Source organism: Pantherophis guttatus, chromosome 1 (genome assembly GCF_059756535.1).
Source record: "Pantherophis guttatus breed Tessera chromosome 1, ASM5975653v1, whole genome shotgun sequence".
Taxonomy (NCBI): Eukaryota; Metazoa; Chordata; class Lepidosauria; order Squamata; family Colubridae; genus Pantherophis; species Pantherophis guttatus.
The window spans coordinates 176935081-176961551 of NC_142063.1; the positions used below are offsets into that span (position 1 = coordinate 176935081).

Consider the following 26471-nt stretch of genomic DNA (forward strand, 5'->3'; position numbering starts at 1 on the left):
TAACATTTTGTAAAATGAATATAAAACCCATTATTATCTATATATAAATAAAAATGTAAATGTCCGTTTGTACATAACTGCACATCTCCGAAAGTTCTTCACCAATTGCTTTCAAATTTTGACACAACGTTGCATTCCACTACGGGCGTGCTTTTATATACCTATATTATATACATGTCACACCTCTGACAGGTAAAAACATGGAAAACATTGAAAAACATTGAAAGACATTGAAAAACATTGAAAAACAGCACCATCTGCTGGACGTAAAATCAACATGGCAGCCTCCCAGCCCTGATTACACTCAACAGATTTCTGCTCCTTATATTTAGACTCTCCATATTGCTTCCAAGAAACTGCGCATTTGGAAGGCAGAGACACCCGAGGGCCATATCCTGCCACCAGGCTTGGCAGGTAGGTAGCCGGCTCCCCGAAGGCAGTGCTTCTAGGGCTGGGCGGGGCCCGCCCGAGCCTGGCTCTGACCTCCCCCTCCCCAGCCACCCTGCAAACTAGCCTCACCCGCCGCTGCTGCCCATCCCCCTCGCCAGCCGCTCTCAGGGCTCCCTCCAAAGAACACCTGGCAACGAGGTTGCCTGGGTCTGCCGAGCGGGAACCCTCTGTCCCTCGCCTGGCCCGAATCGCGCCTGGCCCAGCGCTACCATGGGCCCCGAGGTCAGAAAGACCAGCCACTAACTGGTGCTATGCGAATCCAGTTGGTGAGCAGGAGATGGAGGCAACTGTAGCCTCGGGGCCACCTTTGACCAGCACTGCCTTTGATTCCCAAGTGGGCACTCTGGCAGTTCATGGAGCCTACATGAAAATTTCGGCCTCTGGCAGAAAAGGGGCTCTGGGGAGGCTTCGGGGGGCGGAAACGGGCAGGAGGGAGGATGGCCGGCCCTCCTTCATTTCGCCTAGAAGAACAGGGGATTTAATCATTCCCCTGCCCTTGGCAGGTGGGGGATGAGAACTGTGCAGCAGGTGTCCAGTGGGGTGTGCGTGGCTCTTGGCTTTGCCACTTTCTTCCTTCAGGCAGAAAGCCCCAAACCAGCCTCGAACCCCCACTGCACCCCCTCCCTCCCTCCCTTTCCTTCCCTGCTAAGTGTCTCCGTCAACCCCCAGAGAACATCTGTGTAGGAGGACGGGGGGGGCGAGTTTCTGCTGTGGTGCAGAGAGCTGCGAAGGCCTGGCCTGAAAAGGTAAGGGCGATGGCCGGGGATGCAGAAGAGGCCGGGCCAGAGACAGAGATAAACAGAGAGAGAGGGAGAGAGAGACATAGAGAAATACAGAGAGACGGGGGGGGAGAGAGAGACACATACAGAGATACAGAGAGGGTGGGAGAGAGAGAGACAGAGAGAGATACAGAGAGGGTGGGAGAGAGAGGGATAGAGAGAGGGGGAGAGAGAGACACATAGAGAGATACAGAGGGGGGGAGAGAGACAGAGAGATACAGAGGGGGGGAGAGAGAGACAGAGAGATACAGAGAGAGGGGGAGAGAGAGACAGAGAGAGATACAGAGGGGGGGGAGAGAGAGACAGAGAGAGATACAGAGGGGGGGAGAGAGAGACATAGAGAGATACAAAGAGAGAAGGGGAGACAGAGAGGGAGGATTTTGTGGTTCCCATTGTTTTTTAGCAACCAGTCCTCTGCCCTAATTACCAGCTGGGTAGGCGTGGCTCGTGGGCTGTCATGTGACTGATGAAAGTGAGTGACATCGAGTTGGCCATGCCCACCAAATGTTCATGGAGAGTTTGGAACTTCAGCCTCGCTCTTTTAGCCCAGCAGAAGCACCAGACTGGGCCACAGCAATGCGTGGCCGGGTACAGCTAGTATGATAATAAAAGAAAGGACTATTGATTTTTGTCTTTTTATGATTTTTATTCCTCCTTGTAATAGAGTTCTACTTGGCAAATCGTCAAGCAGTATTTTGTTACGTCCCACAAGATTTTGAAGTTTTATTTTCAAATAGATTAAAAAGAACATAAAAATAGCAATAGCATTTAGACTTATATACCACCTCACAGTGCTTTACAGCCCTCCCTAAGTGGTTTATAGAGCCAGCATATTGCTCCTAGCAATCTGGGTCCTCATTTTACCAACCTTGGAAGGATGGAAGGCTGAATCAAATGGTCACTAAACAAGTGGTAATAAGTCAATGATTACCTATATATTTTTTCTGGAGATGATGATGATGATATTATTATTATTATTATTATTATTATTATTATTATTATTATTATTATTATCATCATCATCATCATCATCATCATCATCATCATCATCATCTTTATGCATTAAATACGAAACTCAGTCAACTGAACATTCAAAAATGCATCACAAATACCACTGACTGGTGCTAATGGTTGATACGGGTTGCTGCCAGCGTCCTAGGTATCAACCAAGTACCTTCTTAAGATGTATGATGTTCCAAGTAGCACACTTTTTTGCAGTTCCGCTGGTATTACTGCAGGAAGCTGCAATTTGCTGATGTATGTTCTTGGACATGGTACCAAGTGCCCCGATGACAATGGGTATCACTGTTACATGTTTCATCCATAGCCGTGTAGTTTCGATATTGTAGGTCGCGATATTTCATGATTTTTTCCAGTTCTTTTTCTTTGACTCTGGCATTTCCTGCTACCGCAATGTCAATAAAGTGTACGTTTCTGTTTTTGACAACTGTGATATCTGGCATGTTGTGTTCCAAGTGACGATCCATCTGTCCCATCTGATCCCCAAAAGTCCCACAAGATCTTCACCTTCTCATTTTCTATAACTTTTTCCACATTATGTTCCCATGAGTTTTTGGATACAGAAAAGTCGTATTTTTTACATAATGACCAGTGGACTAATTTAGCAACTTGGTCATGTCTAGCTTTGTAATCAGTTTGTGCGATTTTGCTGCATTCACATATTAAATGTGAAACAGTTTCAACTTTGTTGTTGCAAACTCGGCAATTTGGATTGTCGGTGGATTTTTGTATCTTTGCTTTCATGGCATTAGTTTGTAGTGCTTGTTCTTGAGCAGCCAGTATTAAACCTTCCGTTTCTTTCTTCATGGTTCTCATCTTAAGCCATGCCCATTTAAAGTTGTCATCACATTTTCCTTCAATGTCTTTCAAGTGCTGTTCATGCAAAGCTTTGGTTTTCCATCTATTTAATCTGTCATCCAGCTGTTTTTCCTTATATTCTGCCTTTATTTCTGTTGTTTTTATAATGTTCTCTGTTTTCACAGCCTGCAGCAATTTTTCTGTACTTTGGTTCACATAATCATTCAAACTTTGTTTTTCTTCTTCTACAGTTTGATGGATTTGCAACAGTCCTCCACCCCCTATTTTTCTTGGCAGGTACAACCTGTCGATGTCACTTCATGGATGTAAAGCGTGATACATATTCAAAAGTTTGCGCATTTTCCAGTCCAAGTTTTCCAGTTCAGCCGAAGTCCAGTTGATGATTCCAGCTGAGTAACGTATCACTGGAACTATTAATGGCTTTAATGGCTTTAATTATGTTTCCAGCATTCAGCTTTGATTTTAACATTTTGCGGATCCTCCTGATGTATTCCTTTTGCGGTGATTCTTTGACTTTTCCATTCAAGATGTTATCTGTTTCCAATATGCCTAAGTATTTGTAACCATCATCCTTTGCTAATGCTTTTACTATGTTTCCATTTCCCAGTTCTATTCCTTCTATTTTTCCCATTTTTCCTTGCTGCATGGATAATATAGCACATTTTTCAAGTCCAAAGTTCATTTTGATGTCGCTGCTGAACAGTTGAATTGTGTTGAGTATTGATTTAAGTTCAGTGGGGCGTTTCGCATACATTTTTAAGTCATCCATGTATAGTAGATGGTTTATCTTGCCATGTTGACTTGAGATTTGGTATCCCAGTTTTGTGTTTTGTAGGATTATTGTCAGTGGAATTAATGTGATGTTGAACAGTAGTGGTGAAAGTGAGTCCCCCTGAAAGATTCCTCGTCACATGGTACCAAGTGCCCCAATGACAATGAGTATCACTGTTACGTGTTTCACCCTTAATCGTATAGTTTTAATGGCCAGGTCGCAATATTTCATGATTTTTTCCAGTTCTTTTTCTTCAACTCTGGCGTCTCCTGGTACAGCGATATCAATAAACTGTATGCTTCAGCCCTCAACAACCGTGATATCTGGCGTGTTGTGTTCCAGATTATCATTATCATTATTATTATTATTATTATTATTATTATTATTATTATTATTCACAGTCAGCCAGATGTTCAGACTGAATTTGGCATTTTTGCCTATCTATCGAGTCCTTTCAATGTTTATTTTAACATTATATAAAATTACAGATTAAAGTATATCAAGAAAAAAACCTGGTTGCTCAATTGGAAGTACCTGTTGTAATTAAGATAGATTGTTTATTAGAGCAAAAGACAGGTAGGTAGAAGATCACCAGGCCTGAGCCTCAGACAAGTTCTGGGGATGAGGGTGGGAGTGGAGTGTCCTGGGCAAAAGTGACTTCTTGCTGGCAGACTAGTGCCATCCAATGATTGCCATACTCTTAGGCCTGAAAGTCTGCCAACTGTGCTTGCAGAAACCTTGGAGGGGCAGGCTCTGTCCCTTTAAAGAGTTTGTTGATCCCTAATTATAGAAGCCAATCATAAATCTCAGTCCAGTATTTAGGGCAGAAATTTTTATTTGTTTCAGTGACCAGAGATGGCAGTAGCAGAGTGTGACATAGTGGATATAAGAGGAAACAGAGCCCTTCATTTCCATTTTTAAAGATTTCAGAATTGTTTTCAGGATAGTTTCCAGGTTTCAGGATTGTTATCATATGATTTTAAAAATTGGATAAATTTAAAATATTTGGGGATTATTGAATCCCTGCAATAATGTTTAGAAACGGTTGGCTGTCATCCTTCTGTATTGGAGGTGTAATATGGAAGGAACCTTGGTGCACTAGCATTTCCTTATTAGTTAGATATCTTGGATTGCAATTATGCATTCCCGGAAGGATGTCTATGTAACAAAATTAATTAAACTCAGCCTTTGAATGCTCACTCTTTTTTTGAGACAAAATCAAATAATATCATTCCTAATTTAAAAGTGTAGAATGGCAGCAGAACTTTGAAATTTGAATAGTTTAGTACCTTCATTGTTTTTTTTCTGTATTTTCTTTTTGTCTTTGTTTTAATTTTTGTCTGCTTCTGTGCCTTTCTGTTGGTTTGTTTCCTTGCCATGCTAATTTGCTTTTAATTTTCTTATTTTACATTTGTTTTTTTTAAGAACATAGTTTATATCATGTTTATCATCTACATATGTATTAGCTACTATATTATTAATATGTAATTTCTTTACATATTGTAAGAACTTTTAACTGTAACGTTTCTAACATTTAATAAATAATTGAATTTCTGAAAAAGAGGATACACATATTTGGGGAAATTTATTGTCCATTTGAGTTTGTTGATGCCAACTCACATTGCCCTTTGATTTTGTTAATTTATTTCACAATTGCTCAAGATATTTAATTGTATTACTTTACAGTGAACGGTGCAGGTATACCTTGCGTGGCCACAAGGATTCAGTAAACAGCATTGAGTTCTTTCCTTTCTCCAATATTATTCTCACCAGCTCTGCAGACAAGACTTTATCTCTGTGGGATGCCAGAACGGTAAGTAGGCTTTGGGATGTATTACTAATTCATGTAAACTGGACAAGTTCAGTGGTTGCTTAATGGGCAAGAATTAAATCTGTTTCAATTACAAATCAGATTCTGGGGAGAAATTGTGCGATTACAGAGATGTACAGTATTTGGGGTTTCCTGAGTGTTACATGAACTGTAATTTTATAGGATGTATTATTTCCAAACATTTCCAAATATATATATATTTATTTATAAATGTTGTAATTTATGGTAGGCTAGATAATATATATTTTTGTAGTCATCTTGAAATGCTCATTTCTGTTAGTCTTTAATGTCTTGGCAAGGTGTTAAAATGGTGGCATCCAGTTTGGAAAAAGCTAATTATCTAAATCTGTTTCAGTCTGGCTTTATGCCTGAATATAGTATTAAAGAAATCTTGGTTGCTCTGAGGGTTGACTTTTACTATGAGACAAGGTGAGTTCTACATTGTGATTCTGCTGGAACTTTCCAAGGACTTTGACATTATTGGTCATGACGTAATATTACTGCAGCATTTTGATGATTTAGGTGGGTTTTGGTTGTTCCATTACTACCTGTAGGATCACCATCAGAGAGTGATTTTGAGAGCTTTCTGTTTAATCGCATGGCACAGTCTAAAAGGGCTCAGTTCTTTCTCCCTTATTGTTCAATATCTGTATTAAGCTCTTGGGGCAGTTGTCAAGAAATTTGGAATCGAATGAGAGTATTTCCTTTTTTCCACCTTCATCAAGAGGGGCTGTGCAGATAGCTGGCAGTTCTTTGAAGGAAATTATGAAGAGCAATAAAGTTGAATAAAATGATGATTTCATGCACAGCTGGTTAGCTGGAGTCTCCCTTTGATTTCAGTCTATTACTAAAAGAACAGTTTGGAAGGAACATCTGTGGTCAGTTTCAGCTGGTGCACCAGCTATTATTCTACTGGAACTGGAATAAGCAAGCCTAAGTGAATCCTAATAACTCTCATGCCTGGATGATTGTCATATTGTCAACCAAATAGAGGAAAGTCTTGAAGGAAAGGAGAAGAGTTACTAGCAAGCAATAGTCAATTAAAGGGACTTGAGTCCAATCCAGGAACTTGGTTTGAGTAAATGTCTCATAGAAGTTTCTCCCTAGTTCACATAAAGGTAAAATGAGAGAGGGGGAAGCATATTCAAACTTGCAAAATTTTGTTAGTATAACCATGACAAAAAAAAAGCAATCCTGACCTTGATTTCTTAATCTAATCTACCTTATTGGGCTGACATATTGGGTTACTACAGTACAGTCTTTGTGGATTACACCTGAAGATAATGTGGAAATTGCAACATCCAGGCCCTAATTATTAAGTGGTCATAAGGTCATGGCCTTTGTTATCCAGGAGCTACCTGGTCCTATCTACAGTAGTAGTATTAGTCTATAAAGTTAAATTTCTAAACAATTTAGGAACTAATTGCTTAAAATATTGCCTAATACGCCTTCCACCTAGCAAGCTGAATGCAGTTGAGAGCACCTATTCACAGTCCTACTGGTTAGTAGGATGTCTAAAAGTAAAGCCTTATCAGAGGCCCAATTTTGGAACTCTTGTTTAAGGGAAGTATGGTTGTTCCCTGTGTGGCTTTCTTGAAGTGAAGTTATGTATGGTTGCCAGGCATTGGTAGGATAACAATTCTTCCAAATCCAAAATATCAAGAATTCCTCTTGCCAAACTGTGTTGTATAATTGGATGATTTTCTTCAAAGAAAGCTAAAGACAATATATATCCTGATTTTAGCATATAATTTAACAAAGTATCACCTAACTTTCTGGTTAGCAAGTGACTTGACAGTCACATTCAAAGAAAGTTCATTATTTCTAAAATGTCTGAAAAAGATGACGCAGTAAACTTCCTGCAGCCAAGACCTGCTCTATATCATTCTATAGTTATGCACACAATACTGTATTTTTATGCATATAATACTGTATTTAAATTACAAGAAAAGTTAGATGTCTATGGAGATTCTCAGTCATCCAGGTCATAGTTGTCCCAAAGGTGTCCCAAAAGTTTTATTTAAAACTTTTTAAATAAAGAAAAAATAAATTATCTCATTTTCTAGATTGTTCCTGCTCTTAAGTTCTCCATCACATTGCATGGTATGCCGCATTAATAGTTCCTCACTTTTGAGAACATAAGCATAGAAGGTAATGTATTTAGTACAGAACAATTTTAAAAAAAGAGGGAAGGAGCACTCTATTTGGCCAAAGCTGTTAAAATAGAAACCTATTTGCAGCCTTTATATTAATCATGGATTTATGATCTCTGGTATACTGCCCTTATCTTACCATTTATTCAGACTTCCAGCTGGGGCTGTCTACAGAAACCCCTGAGGCTATTTGAATTGTGCAGAAATATTCTTCCTAGTTGAAAAGGGAATTTGTAATCAATTTTCTCCATACTAGGCAAAATGCTTTTTCCTGTCCATATTTACTCTTTAGTTTTCTTCTGCACAAAGTCTTTGGAAGCACCAGATGATAATAGGGTTTATAAACCAATCTTTCTGTTGTTGTTAGAGCTGGGAACTGAATGTCAATGATAGCCCAAAAAAGACTTTGTGGAAGATGAGAGCCTTTACTTAAAAACTAGGAGAAAAAAAAATCAAGATGGTTTTTTTTCAAAGTGCATTGATGTTTCAGTGCTGTTGGACTTTCAGTCAGAGGACTCTTTCAAGGCTTACAAGTTATAATTGAGTTCTGTGCAGAAAGTTGGTCAATCAGGAAAGTAAGATCAATGTGACATGTTATAAAAACAAACTAATTGGAAACTATAATACTGCAGATACAACAGTTTCCTTCTCACGTATAAGTGTGACATAAGACATTATGTCTGCATAAGACATGGATGCATAAGACATTTTCAGAACAAATTTTAAGTTAGTGTGAAACTGTACCAAAAGAAATACACAGCAACTAGGAGAAGAGTATTATTGTAAGGTTATGTTTGCACAATACATTTAACCAGGATGTGGGGCTAGTGTCCTGTACACATTTCCAAAACCAATCTAATAGATTCCAACCAAAGAAACCCAGAGAAAGTTAACTAATTCAATCAGTCATTCAGATTCCTTGTGTCATGCAAATTACATACCTATCTACCAAAATTAATTAATGTGTCATGCAAGTTAATTACCTAAATATACCTAACCATAGAAGACAGACTAGGAATGTAAATTAAAATTAATAAGAAATGGTAAGAGAACAGCTGTCCACTCTAGATGAGTTCAAATCACCAGGACCTGACAGATTACATCTCAGAGTTCTGAAGGAGCTGGCAGACATGATCTTGGAACCATTGAACCATTATTTTTCATAGATCCTGGACTACTGGAGAACTACCAGAGGACTGGAAAAGATCTGATTTTCAAAAAGAAAAAAAAACAGATTCAGGAAACTACACACCAATCAGTCTGACATCAATAACTGGGAAGATCCTGGAAAAGATAATCAAGTAACAGAGCTGCAAACACCTACATGATTTTGTCAAAAACAGTTCATACCAAACAAGTCTTATTTCATTCTTTGACAAAGTGACTAAATCAGTGGACCAGAGAAATGCAGTGGACATAATATACTTGGATTTCAGTAAAGCATCTGACAAACTAGACCACAACCTACTTCTTGGGAAGCTAAAAAAAGTGGGATAGACAGCATCATCACCAGATGGATTTGTAACTACCGTATTTTTCAGAGTATAAGACACACTCCCCCCCCCAAAGAGGCTGAAAATTTGGGTGTGTCTTATACTCCGAATGTAGCTTTTTTGAAGCTTTTTTTCAGCCCTAATGAGGTGCTAGTGAGTAAAGCAATCTTCCGTGCTTTGCCTGCTTTTCTCATTGCTGCTCCCTCTGACACTCAGCTGTGCTTTAGAAGCTTTTTTTCAGTCCTAACGAGGCACTAGCGAATGAAGTGATCTTTCGTGCTTTGCCTGCTTTTCTCATTGCTGCTCCCTCTCAGCTGTGCTTTAGAAGCTGTTTTTTATTCCCAAGTAGAGGATAAAAAGCACGCGTGCACACTCAAAACCAGCGAACTAATGGGCTGAAGCTGACCAGACTAAGGACGCTAGCCAGATGAATACCTGGTAGGCAGATTCCCCCCCCCTTTTCCTCCCCCAAAACTAAGCTGCATCTTATACTCCGAAAAATAGGGTAGCTGACAAACCACACTCAATGTGTAGTCTTAATGGAACTACATCTACATGGAGAGGAGTAAGTAGTGGGGTACCCCAATGTTCTGTTTTAGGCCTAGTATTCTTCAACATCTTCATAAATGATTCAGATGAGGGAACAGAAAGAGAACTCATCAAATTTGCAGATATACACTAAACTGGCAGGAATAGCCAACATTCTAGGAGATAGGCTCAAGATCCCAAAGGATCTTGACAAACTTGGGCTCTATCTAACAAAATGAAATTAAATGTAGAGAAAAGTAAGGTTTTACACTTAGGCAAGAAAAATAAAATGTACAGGTAAAGATTAGGTAAAACCTGGCTCAAAAGCAGTAACAGTGAAAAGGATCTTGGAGTTCTAGTAGATAATCATTTAAATATGAGCCAGCAGTATGAGGCAGCAGCCAAAACAGTCAACACAATACTAGAATCAAGATCATGTGAAGTATTAGTACCGCTTTATAAAGCCTTAATAAGACCACACTTGAATACTGCATCCAGTTTTGGTCACCATGTTATAAAAAAAGATGCAGAGACTCTGGAAAGTGCAGAAAAGAGCAATCAAAGATTAGTAGAGGGTTGGAGGCTAAAACATACGAAGAATGGTTGCAGGAATTGGGTATGTCTTGATGAAAAGAAGGATGAGGGTGACCCAATAGCAGTGTTCCAATATTTGAGGGCCTGCCATAAAGAAGAAGGGGGTCATCCTATTTTCCAAAGCACCAAAAGGTCAGACAAAAAGAAGGGATAAAAAAATTAAGGAGAGAAGCAACCTAGAACTAAGGAGAAATTTCCTAACAGTGAGAACAATTAACCAGTGGAATGGCTTGCCTTCAGAAGTTGTAGGTGCTCTATTACTGAAGGCTTTTAAGAAGAGTCTGGGCAGCCTTTTGTCTCAAATGGTATACAGTTTCCTGCTTGAGCAGGGGGCTGGACTAGAAGACCTTCAAGGTCCCTTCTAACTCTTGTATTCTGTTACTTACTGATAATTAATTGAACATTTTGATGTCCATTTCTGAGATAATCCCAGGGACATGTGACATGTGACATGTCACATGTCCATCCTTCCAATCCAGTGAAAATGTGAAAAAATATCTGAAGTAAATGATTGCCTATTCAATGATATTTGTAGTAAAGCTTTTTTCAAATTATGACCTGAATTATTTATAGTGCTGGCCCAAGATAAGCGACACCACAAAGAAACAGATGAACGGTTGCAGGAACTGGGCATGGCTAGTCTAGTGAAGAGAAGGACCAGAGGAGACATGATAATAGTGTTCCAATATTTGAAGGGCTACCACAAAGAGGAAGAGACTCATGCTATTTTCCAAAGCACCTGAAGGCCAGAAAAGGAATAATGGATGGAAACTGAACAAGGAGAGATTCAACCTGGAAATAAGGAAAAATTTTCTGACAGTGAGAACAATCAACCAATGGAACAGATTGCCTTCAGAAGTTGTGGGAGCTTCATCACTGGAAGCTTTCAAGAAGATATTGGATTGCCATCTGTCAAAAATGGTGTAGGGTCTGTTTGAGCAGGGGGTTGGAGTAGATGACCTACAAGTTCCCTTCCAACTAAGTAAATCTGTTAGTGCAGGCCATTTGCTGTTAATCTGTTAAACATATAGAAATGGATTTGCTAAAGCACCATAAGTGTCAGATCCAGCAGCTTTGGCTTGGCACCTTGCCAGCATTCTGCTATCAATCGGAGAAGGCAGTTGGGAACAAATGGGCAATAAAGCTGTATACTTTTATTATAGGAAAATAGGGTGGGGGGATTGACAGCTGAGGAAGACCAGAGTGTTTTGGAATCTGGTTTGTGTTGGTGCGCTGGCATCTTCAAGGCCATTTGCCTTGAGAGTGAAATTTCACCAACCCAAAAACCTCAGTGTTTCCCAAAACATCTTGGCCCTGCTGGATTGGCTCCACAAGGATGGAAACATTCTGGAGAAAGATTTATTCCAACCAAAATGATTTGCATTTTATTTGTCATCTGTAATAAATACAGTATATCCTTTCCTTCTTTTGATACATTAAACAAGACATTAACAACACGAGTTCTTCAGAGTTCCTATTTTATTTCATTTAGTAATCATAATCTGTGCTAGAAACAAAGCTAAATATGGTTTTTGAGGTGTAAGGTGGTAAAGTGATTTTCATTTTTATAATGTTAACAATATTGGGTTACTACTTGGAAAAAACAGATTCTTTGAAGTACGCTGACAAGTGCCTTTTCACTTCAACAAGGAGTTGAGAGTTTTACTTCCCTAAGGAATCAGACCTGGGGCAGATCTGACAGTAAGCTTGCTCTAGGATGCATTAAATTAAATTCTTGTAGAGATAAAAAGCAAAAATCCTAAATGAAGGACCTCAGATAAAGAGGTAAGCACTGCAGAAAGCAAGCTTTAATGGGAGGTATTAAACCGCTCACTGAAAAAGAATCAAACTAATAAATGTAATGGCCTTTCTGCTCTGTACACTAATACTCAGATCATGGAAAATAAACAATTAGGAAATACTATTTAATGTGAATGATAAAGATTGCGATATGGCAGGTTGAGTTCTGTGAATGGAATATAGCAGTATTTGTTTGTTTGTTTTTAGTTTACTTTATTGTCGTACAATAACTGCCAAATTTCTTCTAGAAAAAGTCTGACTCTCTTTCATCTAAGGTGTAAACAAAATATGGATGGCCATCTGTTGGAATCTGTAGTTGTAGAGTCTTACAGTTGGACCAGATGAACTGCAAAGTCTCTTCCAAGCCTTATGTTCTATAATTCTATTCTAATTTTGTGAGTAGAAGCTTCTAAAAGAGAGGCAATTGGTTACTGTTAATGCAGCCCAAGATTGCACAGGCATTTGTGTATTTATGTGTTTGATTATTTTCCAGCCCAGATACAAGACCCCAATGAATAGTCAAATCCATCTGGATTTGACCCAATGTTCAAATATGTCAGGGTCATTTTAATTATTCTTTTGCCCTGTAAGGCACTAATCAATTTTCCTAGCTAGGTTAGGAAATTTGAGGCTAGAGGGCTAACTGATCATAAAAATTTTAATTTAGATTCCTAAGATGAACAGGGGTTGACTCCATGGCTTTAACAGCTCCTTCCATCTCAATGGTTTTATGATCCTATATAATGTTGTAACAAAGAGGAAAAAAATAAGGTAGAAAAACAGTACTGGTGTTTCAATGGGATACAACCGTGATGGCGAACCTATGGCACACGTGCCACAGGTGGCATGCATAGCCGTATCAGTGGCCACGCCAGCTCACCTCTGAGGTGAGGGGCCTGGGGGGGGAAGGCCCATTTTTCTTTCTTACCTGGCTCCAGATCCTCTCTATGCATCAGCGGAGAGCGAAAACAGCCTTTCCCAGTCCCTCGGAGGCCCTCCGGATAATGTGGATAAAAGAAAGGAATCATACAGAGTCAGATACATGAGCTCTAAAGGACCCTCTCTATTCACATTATTATAAGGGGAAGACGTGCTTAGATACATGAGCTCTAAAGGACCCTCTCTATTCACATTATTATAAGAGAGAAAAGTGCTTGCTTGGAGATTACATTAAAAGCAGCTAAACCCCATTAAGTGGTAATATATCTTCTGATGAGACCTAGATGTGACGGAAGGACAGCCATATGGAAAACATCTGAGTGACCTCACTGTGAATGACACAAGGACATATATGTTATAAAGAGTTACTTAATCCAATAAATTTACCTAAGGACAGCAGTAAATTTCCCATTAACAACCACAGCACTTAAGAAAGGTTGTCTAGCTAAAGATAATCTTATAAACTAAAAATAATGGTTTACTAATGGTTTAGTAATTAGATGAACATATTATCAAATGTATGTAACCATATAGGGAAAATCGGATGTATGTAACCATATATGGAAAATGCATGATCTCACTGAATCCTTTGTCTTAGAAATGTATAAAAACCGTTGTATCAGAGTTCTTTCCTTGTTCAAAGCTTCAGGTACAAAACTGGCTCTGAACCTTGTGCAATAAAACTGTCTCTGGCTGACCCAGGAATGTTGTTTGGTCCCTTCATTCTACAACACGGAGGCCTGAAAGGGCCCATTTCCCAACTCCCAGTGGGACAAGAAGTGATGTTTTTTGCTGTCCCCAGTCTCCAGAGACTCCTAAAGAGGCTTGTCACAATTACAAACTAGTAATTACACTGCTAGTTTCAAAGATATAAAGTACTAAATGCAATATATTCATGTACAGTTCATTTGGGTATTTGTCAAAGGGTATTTATATGAGGAGTTTTTGAAAGCAGGAAAAGACTAAAGTTTTCTTATCAGGATCCTTATGTAATTTATTCATTAGCACTATGGTATATGATTACTTAAATGGTAATATGGAGATTGTCCATATATTATAAAGAAAGAACTTCAGATTGGACCCTGACATTAAGTGTATATCCACTACTCCTAAAGCATTGAGGTTTAAGAGTCTCAATTTTGAAAAACTCACCAAGATTGTAGCTTCTGAGGCTATTTGTTACCAAGCTAGCAGTTGGATTCCATTTTCTCTCTCTCTCTCATTTACTCTCTCTTTTTGAATTTATTATTAAGAAACCGATGGAAATATAGATAAAAAATAATCAAACTGAAAAATTAACTTATTAGGGAGACAGAAAATGTAGCAAACACCAACCTTCTGTTACTAACATAGGTAACTGCCAAATCAGTCAAACTGCCTGATTCAAACTCAGCATTTTCTGATAACCAACTGAATAGAATTTTGCAACTTTCATTGAAATTCAGAAGAGTGATTTGCTAGTAGAAGGCACATGACCTTTACTTCAAGTCAACCTGTACATTTAATAATGAGAGGCAATATTTGTTACAATTAAAAATACCTAACCTGTTTTCTGTATATATGTACATTTGTATATGAGTTAAATACATGATGTCACTATGCTCCTTCCCATTGGTCCCTACTTACCTTTTGCCCCGTCTCCTCTGTATATAAGTTGATGCTCCTGTCAGAGCAGTAGCAGTCCAAATGTAATTCTGTGGAAGATAAAAAACAAATAAATATCTTTGTAATAACGAAGCCTCAAGTCTGTTAATTGGGCCTAACCAGAATAAACAAATAAGTAACAAATTGGTAGCAAGAGGATGGTTTGGTAGGCCCAACCAACCTAGAAATGCAAGAATCACAGAAAGAAAAAAGAAGACCTGTCACTAGACATCTAACGAAAAGAATGGCAGCCCAGCTGACTCCTGAAAACAATACACCAAAAGAAGAAATGGAGAAAAATATACAATTCCACGAAAAAGAATTCCTGACAAACTCCACACAATCACCAGATGGAACAGAAGTAGCTCCCTCAGTCTCAAACAAGGAAGGTGACATAAAAAGAAAAATACTAGAATTAATAGAAATGGCTCCAGATGACTCAAATCTGCTCGCGAAACTCCGCAGCCTAGTAAACGATCACGGAGCAGCGGCAGATGAAGAGATCGAACATAATAAACATGAAAAATCCATGGTAAGAAAGTCAACCCCTGACTACAAAACTAACGATGAAGCTGGCAATGGTTTCGCGCCTTTTTCATGGCGGCCATTTTGTCTATCTAATCCTTCTAAAATGGCCAACCAAAAATTAAAAGGCTCCCGAAATTTAAATTACAAGGTGGGAAATGAAACCTACAAAGAAAATAACTACCCGATTCCAGAAATAAATAAAAAACAACTATGTAACAAATATACTAATCAACCTACTGAACTAGAGATAGATAATGCCATGCAGGTGTTAACCGCGGCATTCGGGGCTAAGCTGAAAATACCAAACTCACAACCAGAAGACGCAAGAAAACTCTCTAAACTAACACCAAACAAAAGTCAAAAAGAATTAGACTACCTAGAAGAAGCCACCTGAGAAAAAACGCGCCGGCAATCACACACTGAAGAACACCACCCGACGCCCACACGAGATGACCAAGACCCAAAATTTAAAATATCATACTTACCTGTCGCAGAACAACTCGCTGAGCGATCCAAACTCACCAACGCTGATTGTCCGAACCGGGCCCCATTCTCCAGCCGCATCGAGGAACAAGGCCGCCAGACCTCCGATGAAGATTTCGCCGACCGCTGCGGTTCCGGAGACTTCCCGACGAGCTGGATGGCATCCCGGGCAATTATCAGCCAACAGAGTCCTTCCGGAGCCAAAGCCGAAGACCAGAGGGCCGACTGGGGCTTCATCCCGGGAGCCGCAAGCACAGAGTCCTCTCTCGTCGACTGCTGGGGAAGAATGAGATCTGGGCATGCGCAGAACGAACCTGCAAGAAAAAAAGAAGAGGACATAAATACAAGTCAGTACAGATCCACCCCAAACATAGAGACAAGCCAATACAGACATGCCTCTAATATACCTCTGCCTTATTGTGAGTATGCTAAGGTTTTAAACCATGGACAGCAACAGAATGTAAGTAACTATTCACACCAATCTGGGACACTACCTACAGACTTTGTAAAATTAAAATTAGATGGAAATAATCTGATGGAATGGAGCCAGTAGCTCCAGGTCATATATTTGAGAGAAAACATTTTGTTCTTTATTAATGATCCCCCAGACAAACCCTGGACTTATGAAATAGACTGCCTCCACCATAAGGCTTATTGTATCCTCATTGCCTCTATATCCCCAAGTATTTTTCCTAGCCTTGAACATAACCTGACTGTATCTGAAATATTCCAAAAAATTATTTAATTTATTTTATAGCAAAAATGTAGCCACAACTACTAGAATTTCAAGGGAATTCCACTCTGCCAGGTTAAGGCATGGTATCCCCATGAGCGAACATATTCTAAATCTAAACGCAACTAGAGCAGAACTCATCCAAAGGGGGGAGAATATATCTGATGGCAGTATGAAAAGTATTATAATCAATTCTCTAGACTCCAGCTGGGATAATTACATAACTTTACTTGACAGCTTAAGCTTAGAACACATTACATTAGAAAATCTTACTAATAAACTTATAGCAGAAGACAAACTTAGAAGGGAATGATCTATACATCAAAGGGAAGGCAGAAACCAAAAAAGAGTAGATTTCCGAGGCAGAGATAGATATCCACCTGAATGCACTATATGCGGCCTCAGAAAAACATCAAAAGAGAGACTGCCCTAAGAATGCAGGATATAGAGATACATATTATCACAAAGATAGATCAGATAGAAGAATCCATTTCTCAGATAGAACTTCTCCTGACTACAGACATAAACGCAGGGAGTCACCCTATTCAAAAGACAAAAAAAGATATAGAGACAACTCTAGGGAAAACAGATATGGGTCATTATATGGAATAAAAGACAATAATCCATCAGCATCAGATTCATTCAACACCTGGCTCATTGATTCTGGAGTCACAAGCCACACAACTCACAATCGAAAAATTCTCAACAACTTCACAGAAAAGGAGTATTACATAAAGGTAGCGAATCAAAATAAAGTTCTAGTAAGAGGAGTAGGTAACACTCATATCAAAGGTATAGGGAAAATAGAGGGGGTACTATTTATACCTGAAATTCCACATAATATATTGGCGACTCTAAAACTAAGCAAAGAGAATGGGGTAGAGACCACATTCAAAAATGGAAAAGTATTCATGACAAAAAACAATAGGAACGTAGACAAAATATTCACTAAAGAGGGACTAACATATCTACTACCACGAAATGACGAATTAATCTGTGCACACACTCAGTTAAAAAACAAAGAGACTAAACCCGATAGTCATGGAGGGAGTGAAAATATGTCAACAAGTGAACCCATTCTGTCAGAAAAATTATACAATGGTAAACCAATACATGACATCTGTACTCATTTACTTCATAGGAAACTAGGACATGCCAGTTTCCCTGTTATACAGAAAATGTTAGAATGTTCTGAAGACATCAAAGTAAAGAGTTGTAAAAACTATTTGGAGTGTTCAGTATGTAAATCCTCCAAGCTCAAAAACAAACCTAAGCCCAAAAAGGCCACTCGCACCACACAATCAATTTTTCAATTGGTACATATGGATGTCGTAGGCCCAATGAAACCATCAATCAAATATAGAAAAAATATTTCCTAACTATAGTCAATGATTACAGCAGGTTTGGGTTCGTGTACACTCTTAACCATAAAAATGAAGTTTTCAAAAAATTCAAAGAATTCTTTAAAAGAGTAGAAACTCAACAGTAGAAACTCAGCTATTGCTGAGCACATTGTAAGCCGCCCTGAGTCTTCGGAGAAGGGCGGCATATAAATCAAATTTAAAAAAAAAAAACATAATGTAAAAATCAAACAAATAATGACCGACAGAGGATCAGAATTTTTATCTAACGAATTTTCCAATTGGCTAAAAATGCAGGGAATATTACATTTTAAATCCTGTACCTTCTAACCCTTCCAGAACGGAGTCGTAGAGAGAAAAAATGATTTCTTACAAACCATGGTTAGATATGTGCTAGACGATGCTGGTTTAAGTCAATCTTTCTGGGCTGAAGCCCTTACATATTCTAATTATACCCTAAATCGATTATGGTCCAGTGTAATTAACAAAACACCATATGAACTCATGTATAACAAAAAACCAAAAATTGGACATCTACAAATATTTGGCGTAACTGCAGATGTGTATGTGCCTAAACAATTGAGACACAAAGGTGAAAAAGTATCTAAAAGACTAAGATTCATGGGGTACGAATCAGGAACTAAGGGATATCATTTCATAGATAAAAACAACCAATTCATCGTGTCTAGATCTGCTGTGTTCCATGAACACTCTAATTGGTCCAAAATACACCTTAACGAATTGTGCCCCGAGTCAGAGAACACAACATCCTCTCACAGAAAACACAATTCACCCGTTACTGAACCCAAAATCATAAAGACAGGCAAACACAATTATCAAAAAATAATTAATGAAGAATGGAAAAAAGGGCATCCTATCTTGAAAGTAGACCCACTAACTGAGAAGGAAGCAAAGTTTATGCAAGGTGCTGAATCTCCTCCTGATAGCCCATTAGATCAAATAGGGGTACAATTCCAAAAAGATTTGATGACTACATACTATCTCTCAATGCCAAAAGACCAACACCCAATACATATGATGAAATACTTAAATTACCTCTGGAGGAAAAAACAAAGTGGGAGGAAGCAATGAAAAAGGAGATGGATAGTTTGAAGGAACTAAACGTGTACACACCAGCAGATCCCCCCGCAGATAAGTCCCCCATTGGTACTAAATGGATATTTAAAATCAAAGAACTAGAAGATAACAAATTCCTGTATAAAGCTAGGTTAGTAGCTCAAGGATTTGCCCAAAGATTCCCTGATGATTACGAAGACACATATTCACCTACTGTTAGAGCAGAGAGCGTAAAGACTGCGTTAGTACTAGCTTCCATTCTGAATTTGGACATGTATTAGTTTGATGTACAAACTGCATACCTACATGCCAATCTCGATAAGGAAATATATGTAAAGGCACCCCCAGGAAAGAATACTCAAAAAGGAGAAACTTGGTTGTTAAATAAGAGTCTATATGGATTAAAACAATCTGGTAAACGATGGTATGAATGTCTGTCAAAAATACTTAAAGATATGGGTTTTATAGCCACTTCATCGGATCTATGCTTTTTCACTAAAAGAAAGGATAAATCTATTGAGTATGTACTAATCTATGTTGACGACATATTGTATTTTGGACAAGATAAAATCAAATGTGACAAATTTGCTGAAAAATTGGGTAAATACTTCAACTTAAAAATATTAGGAAAAGTAAATAAATATTTAGGAGTCCAAATTGATAAAACCGATAAGGGATTCAAATTATCCCAAAAAGAAAAAAATATAGAACTTATACAAAAGTGCAATATGATAAATTCTCTGAACAAAATTTTTTATTGTTTTTTAAAATTCAAACAAATCAAACAAATCACATCTATTTAAACAATTGTGCAACCCCCCTTCCCTCCCCCCTCCCCCGACTTCCCAGAAGAAAAACAGGGTATAGATTTTACCAAACATATGCTAAAATATGCTAAGTTAATGCAAGACATTAAAACTCCCTAGACCCCTTAACTCCCCTTCTACAGATTATTCATCAACCTCCCTTTAAACACAAAATAACATATAATCCTTTAGCCCTAAGAATTTTTTAAAAACCAATAACAAACACTAGTAGATAATACATACTTAATCATTTGGCTATTCCTCCTGCTTTTGTTCTCAATATTCAAATATTTTTTAAAATCTTGATACAACAATAACTAAACCTTAATTAATCATTAATTGAACTCTCAATTCATTTAGTTAATCATTGTAGTTAATCATTAATACATCAATAGTTAGACCAGAAAAAATTAATCTTCCCTTCTTCCTTTCTTTCTGTATTTTTTCCAATCTTTCTTCCTCCCCCCTTCTTTTATTTTGAGGAGGTTTTGAATTTCAACTGGGGGTTGATGTATCTTTAAAACTTGTCCCTTTCTCGGAACCATTTCCTCTGATTTAGAGCCCCCATATCGACTCTTCTTGCTTGTATAGACAGTCAGTTCATAGAACAAAGAATTAACTCGATCAGTTTGCAAAGAAAAATCCAGTTGCTACATTTCAATTAATTGTGTGAAAGCCTCTGCCAAATCATCTTTATCCTCCGAAACCTCGTAGAGCTGATCAGCTCCTTCTTCTTTCTGCTCCAAATTATATTTTTGAAAAGTTCTGTCAGTTAATTCCAAAAGGGCAGGAAGAGGGTTTGAAGATTCTTGAGGATCAGCCAGTTCCAGCTTCTCTGTCTTGATCAAAATGTCTCCTACATTGTCATTATGCTTTCCTTCAAAAACATCCTCAGTTGCTTTTTTATCCTTCACCAAATCTGTAAATTTTTGTTCCATGATTGCTGTAAAGTTATTAATAATTTCAATTTGGTTATTCATGGCTTCCTTTATAAATTCTGCAAGGTCTCCAAAAAAAACCTCCTGGCTCTGTGTTTCAGTTCTCTGTGTCATTTCTAACGCCATTAAAGAGCCTCCACTTTCAGAAACTCCTTCCTTGGAAGCCATATTATTTTAAAAGAATTTTTCTTCTCACAGCCATAAAGTCTCTCAAGCAGCTTTCTCAGATTTATTTGTAGTTTATCAAGCAAGATAGTTTTTTCTAGATCCAGCTCTCAAATCCAACAGTTTAAATCCAGTCTCTAAGCACAAGTCTATTAACAAGCACTTTCATTTCCTGCTTTCACTTTCACACCCACAATAAAGACGCCATTTCCAGCTCCAGCTCAGCAAAATCAAATAGAAACAATGTATCCCCGGAGTTAAGCATATACTTGTAAAAGCTTGTTCTCCTGCTTCCGTTCTGTCTGCTTTTTGAAATCAATTAAACTTCTTCTTGAAAGCAGAGTTGGTCGCCGGTGTCTGGCTCCGTTTAAACGGAGTTGCCATGGATCCGGAGCTTCAGTGGGCTGAACGGGGAGCTCTCACCCTCCAAGCCCCTGGAATTAATCCAGGGGCTCCTGGGGAGCTCTACCCTCGCCCACCGGGTCTCCTCTCATTCTTCTCCCGAAGGAGAGGTTTTTAAGCCGTCTGACAGCTGATTAGCGCTGTCAGAACGGCTCCAACGGAGTCGTGGGGTTGGTGGTCCAAGAAGATCGTCCACGACGCCGGCGGTGCCAACCGGAAGCTCCCAATATGATAAATTCAAAAACTTGCGAATTGATTTCAGTAGAAACATGCACAACGAATACGAGCCCTTCAAAGAAAACACTTTGTATAGATCTATTATTGGATCATTACTGTATATTTCTAATTGGACCAGACCAGATATCACTCTTGCTGTTAATCTATTGTCAAGACACGTAAGCAGCCCTAGTGTATATCACTGGGAAGGAATCAAAAGAATTCTAAGGTATCTAAAATTTAGTGCTGATGTCTGTTTATATCTAGAACCATTTATTTCAGAAAAGCCCATATTAACTTGTTATGCTGATGCAGATTGGGCTGGAGACCAAAAAGTCGAAAAAGTACCTCCGGTTATGTTTTCCTTATAAATGGTTGCACGGTACATTGGTATACTGGCAAACAAAATTTAATTGCCACCTCTACGGCAGAAGCTGAATACATTTGCCTATCTAAAGCAGACAATAACCTGACTTGGTTTGATGATTTGTTGTCAAATATACGGGATGAACCCATTTATCCTATTCTTATCAATGAAGATAATAAAGCAGTAATAGATATATCAGCTTCCGAGGCAATAGGCCAAAGATCTCGACACATCGATATCAAATATAAACATGTGAGACAATTATCGAGTATAGGATTTATTAAGGCTATACACTGCGATACGAGTGAACAGATTGCTGACATTCTCACTAAACCTTTAGCAACTAAACAACATACATATCTGATTTCTAAATTTAATGTACATATCTAAAACCGGTGATTTATTATTAGTTAGGTATTTTAGAGGGGGATTTGTTACAATTAAAAATACCTAACCTGTTTTCTGTATATATGTACATTTGTATATGAGTTAAATACATGATGTCACTATGCTCCTTCCCATTGGTCCCTACTTACCTTTTGCCCCGCCTCCTCTGTATATAAGTTGATGCTCCTGTCAGAGCAGTAGCAGTCCAAATGTAATTCTGTGGAAGATAAGAAACAAATAAATATCTTTTTAATAACGAAGCCTCAAGTCTGTTAATTGGGCCTAACCAGAATAAACAAATAAGTAACAAAATTAACAGAGAGAACTAAAGATAATGTGGGTTATTGTCTTGATGACATCATCTAAGCATAGACAGTGTCTCATTGAATATGGAATGTTACTGAACTTCCCCTCCAACCCTTTGAGACGAAGGCCTTACATTTCGAGTTGTAAATGCCCTTCTATTCAAGATGGAGAATATCTTTTAAAAACAATTGCTAATAGATAAAATCCATTACTGAAGCTCAGTAACAAGCATTAACAGAAATGAGGCCACAGTAGGCCAGATCACTGGTTATAGCTCTTTTTCTAAGAAAAAAATAAACTTTAAATTTAAAAATTTAAGAATTTAAAATATCAGCTATACCACTTTGATATTTTAAATGTGGAAATTTCTGGTGTCTTTCCATATTTACCCTAAACATGATCTATGCCAGGGTCACCAACCTTTCAGACCTCAGGTACCACTAAATTCATAATTTTAAATCCCGCGGACCACTAAAACGAATCCAGTGCACCTCTTGCTGAAGCACCTGGACTCCCAGGGACGGGATGGAGTCCTTCAGGCACTTAGCTTGGCTGCCTGTTTCTGCAACTTTAAACACTCAAAGAGCCATTTGGACCTGTTTCCCACAGAAAACAAAACACTAGGATCTCTCATCTCTCTCCCCCGCCTTTGTCTGTCTGTCTCTCTCCTCTCTCTCCCCCCCATCTCTCTCTCCCCCTCTCCCTTTCTCTTTCTCTCATCTCTCATCTCTCTCTCTCCTCCTCTCTCTTTCTCTCTCATCTCTCTCTCTCCCTGTCTTTCTCTCTCTCTGTCTCTCTCTCTCTGTCACCCTCTCTCTCATCTCTCTCCCCCTCCCTCCCTCCCTCCCTCCCTCCCTCCCTCTCTCTCTCTCTCTCTCTCTCTCTCTCTCTCTCATTCTGATTCTCCAGTGCTCTCTGGGTCTCGTGGGTGCTTGTTCAGCCTTTGTTGGTGCTGGACGCATCTCGGTTGCTTGGGGAGACTTCCGACCTGCTCTTTGCCCCGAGACACTCGTCTGACCTGGTTGCAGCTGATGCTGCTCCATGTGGTAATGGGTTCCAGGAGCAGGAGGGGACTCCATCTCCCCTATTGTGAAGCACACTAAATTTAACTGCAGTGCAAGAGCAGTGGGCAGGCCATGGAGGTGCCAACAGCAGTGGTGGAGAGAAACGGCCAGGCCGGGCCAATGTCTCAGGGCTAAGAGGAAGTTGCATGTCTTCCCAAGAGATCAAGGTGCGCAGAGCACCAACAAGGGCCAGAAGAAACACCTGCGAGATCCAGCAACAGATGAAGCTTCGCTCCCGGTCTGGAATATGGAGCAATGTCCATCCCCCACCCTTCCCTTCTCCGGCCAGGCAAGGAGTGGCTGGGAGGGGAGGGCGAGGACAGGACCAGCCAGTGGTGGGTTCAGCTGACAGGAAGCCACAGCAGGGGGATGAAAGAACCATGGGTTGCTGACACCCATTGCTTCGGCCCGCCTGTGCCACCACCACCCCTTGCACCATTACCTCATTCTGGCTGGCGAGGGCTGTGCTTCTCCTTGCACATTGCACCACCTGCAAAGTTGCAAGTTGCACGTACCTCCCTCTACGGCGGAGATTTCCAGCCCCACCATGAGCTGCCTAGCCAGTCCCATATTCCAGAGCTCTAGTCACAGGACTGGCCGTTAGTCGTCCTAGAGCATGGTGGTACTGCGGACCACCAAAATTTTCGAACCACCAGTTGGTGACCTCTGATCTATGCTACTTAACAAAAAGCACAGATACAATTTCAAACTACAATTATCAACCTACTAGATAAGGCAATCTTGAAAGAGATAAAAAATTATTATTTAGGGAACAATTAACTATCATCCCCAGATGTTTTCCTAGATAAAGTTTTAATAAAGAATACTTTCACTAAGTTGCCAAAGGATTAAGATAGCATGGTTCAGAAATTACTTTATGTACATTACATACATCACATATAGTCCTCTTGAAATCAGTTTCAACATTCAATTCCCAAGACTGTAATTCTGAAAAGTGAATTCAACATCCTAGCCTATCAAAACACAGCTCCTATAGATCTCTGTAATGTGAAGACTGCTCTACCTTATACTCTTTCTATTCAGGTCCTTCACTACTATCATCTATTGTTCAACTATTTCAGGGATTTTGTCAGCTTTGGAAGCCATATTAGCCCGGAAGCTTCAATGCTGCTGACATAATATCATTCTTCCTGTCGGTCAAGGTCAGGGCGATCTAGCATCTGGAGAAGGAGTGGTCAGGGGCTGAGTCGAGATGGTACGGACGTTGATTGGAGCATGTGATCGACTGGGGAGTGAGGGGATTGTTTTGGGGGTTTTGACTTACTGAGGGAAAACCCAGACCTTTCAGATTCAGGTTTTCCCAGATGTGCCAGTTTGCCTATTCTAGTAAAGAGAACTTTGGGAAATGCTTGCTTCCGCGTCTTTACTCGGAGTTGGGGTTTTCTGGAACGCTGACAGATTTAACTAGAAGATTTTTTTTATAAAGTTAAAAGTTGTTTAGAAATGTCAAAGCAATGAAAATACTGGTGATTTCATGTCACCAATCTATTGTAGAATCCAGGTGCAGTTTAATCCCTGGAGAATGTTTTATTCATCAGAAGTCTCAACCAAAAGTATCTACAGTAATTAGAGTACTAAATCATATGAGATTACTGAAAGAGGCGGTGCTGAGGCCCCTCCTCAAGAAGCCTGCTCTGGATCCGGCTGTTTTGGCTAACTATCGTTCGGTCTCCAACCTTCCCTTCTTGGCGAAGGTTGTTGAGAGTGTGTTGGCGCGACAGCTTCCTGGGTACCTGGATGAAGCTGTCTATCTGGATCCGCTCCAGTCCGGCTTCAGGCCTGGGCACAGCACAGAAACGGCATTGGTCGCGTTGGTGGATGATCTCTGGAGGGCTCGGGATAGGGGTTGTTCCTCTGTCCTGGTCCTGTTAGATCTCTCAGCGGCTTTTGATACCATCGACCATGGTATCCTGCTGCGCCGGTTGGAGGGGTTGGGAGTGGGGGGCACCGTTCTGCGGTGGTTCTCCTCCTATCTCTCCGACCGGTCGCAGTCGGTGTTGGAGGTCGACCCCGAGGCGCCTTGTTTGTGGGGTGCCTCAGGGGTCGGTCCTCTCGCCCCTTCTGTTCAACATGTATGTGAAGCCGCTGGGTGAGATCATCCGTGGCTTTGGGGTGGAGTTCCATCAGTACGCTGATGATACGCAGCTGTACATCTCCACCCCAGGCCATCCCAACTATGCCCTTGAAGTGATGTCCCAGTGCCTGGAGGCCGTGCGGATCTGGATGGGGAGTAACAGGCTCCGACTCAAACCTTCCAAGACCGAGTGGCTGTGGCTTCTGGCGTCCCGATATAGCCAGCTGGTGCCATCGCTGGCTATTGGGGGCGAGTCATTGGCTCCACGGATAGGGCTCGCAACTTGGGCGTCCTCCTGGATGCACGGCTGTCTTTAGAAGAGCATATGACGGCCGTGGCCAGGGGGGCTTTTTATCAGGTCCGCCTGATTCGCCAGTTGCGTCCCTTTCTAGATCGGGATTCCTTACGCACAGTCACTCAGGCACTCGTCACTTCCCGCCTGGACTATTGCAATGCTCTCTACATGGGGCTCCCCTTGAGGAGTACCCAGAGGCTCCAACCGGTGCAGAATGTGGCCGCGCAGGGGATTATGGGAGCGAGGGGTCGCTCCCATGTGACACCTCTCCTGCGTGAGCTGCATTGGCTTCCAGTGGTCTTCCGGGTGCGCTTCAAGGTGTATTTTTAAAGCGCTCCATGGCATAGGACCTGGGTATTTTGCGGGACCGCCTTCTGCCGCCGATAGCCTCCCACCGACCAGTACGCTCCCACAGAGAGGGACTCC

At 40.0% G+C, this 26471-nt stretch overlaps 1 protein-coding gene across 7 annotated transcripts in view; it reads left to right on the forward strand.

Moving 5' to 3' along the window:
- SPAG16 (sperm associated antigen 16) overlaps positions 1-26471 on the forward strand; it is a 539401-nt gene that overhangs the window by 291055 nt on the left and 221875 nt on the right. For all 7 annotated transcript variants that reach the window (XM_034433548.2, XM_034433564.2, XM_034433584.2 and 4 more), the window contains one exon: positions 5527-5653. In XM_034433548.2, the coding sequence (XP_034289439.2) occupies positions 5527-5653 (127 nt within the window). The remainder of the gene's footprint in view (positions 1-5526; positions 5654-26471) is intronic.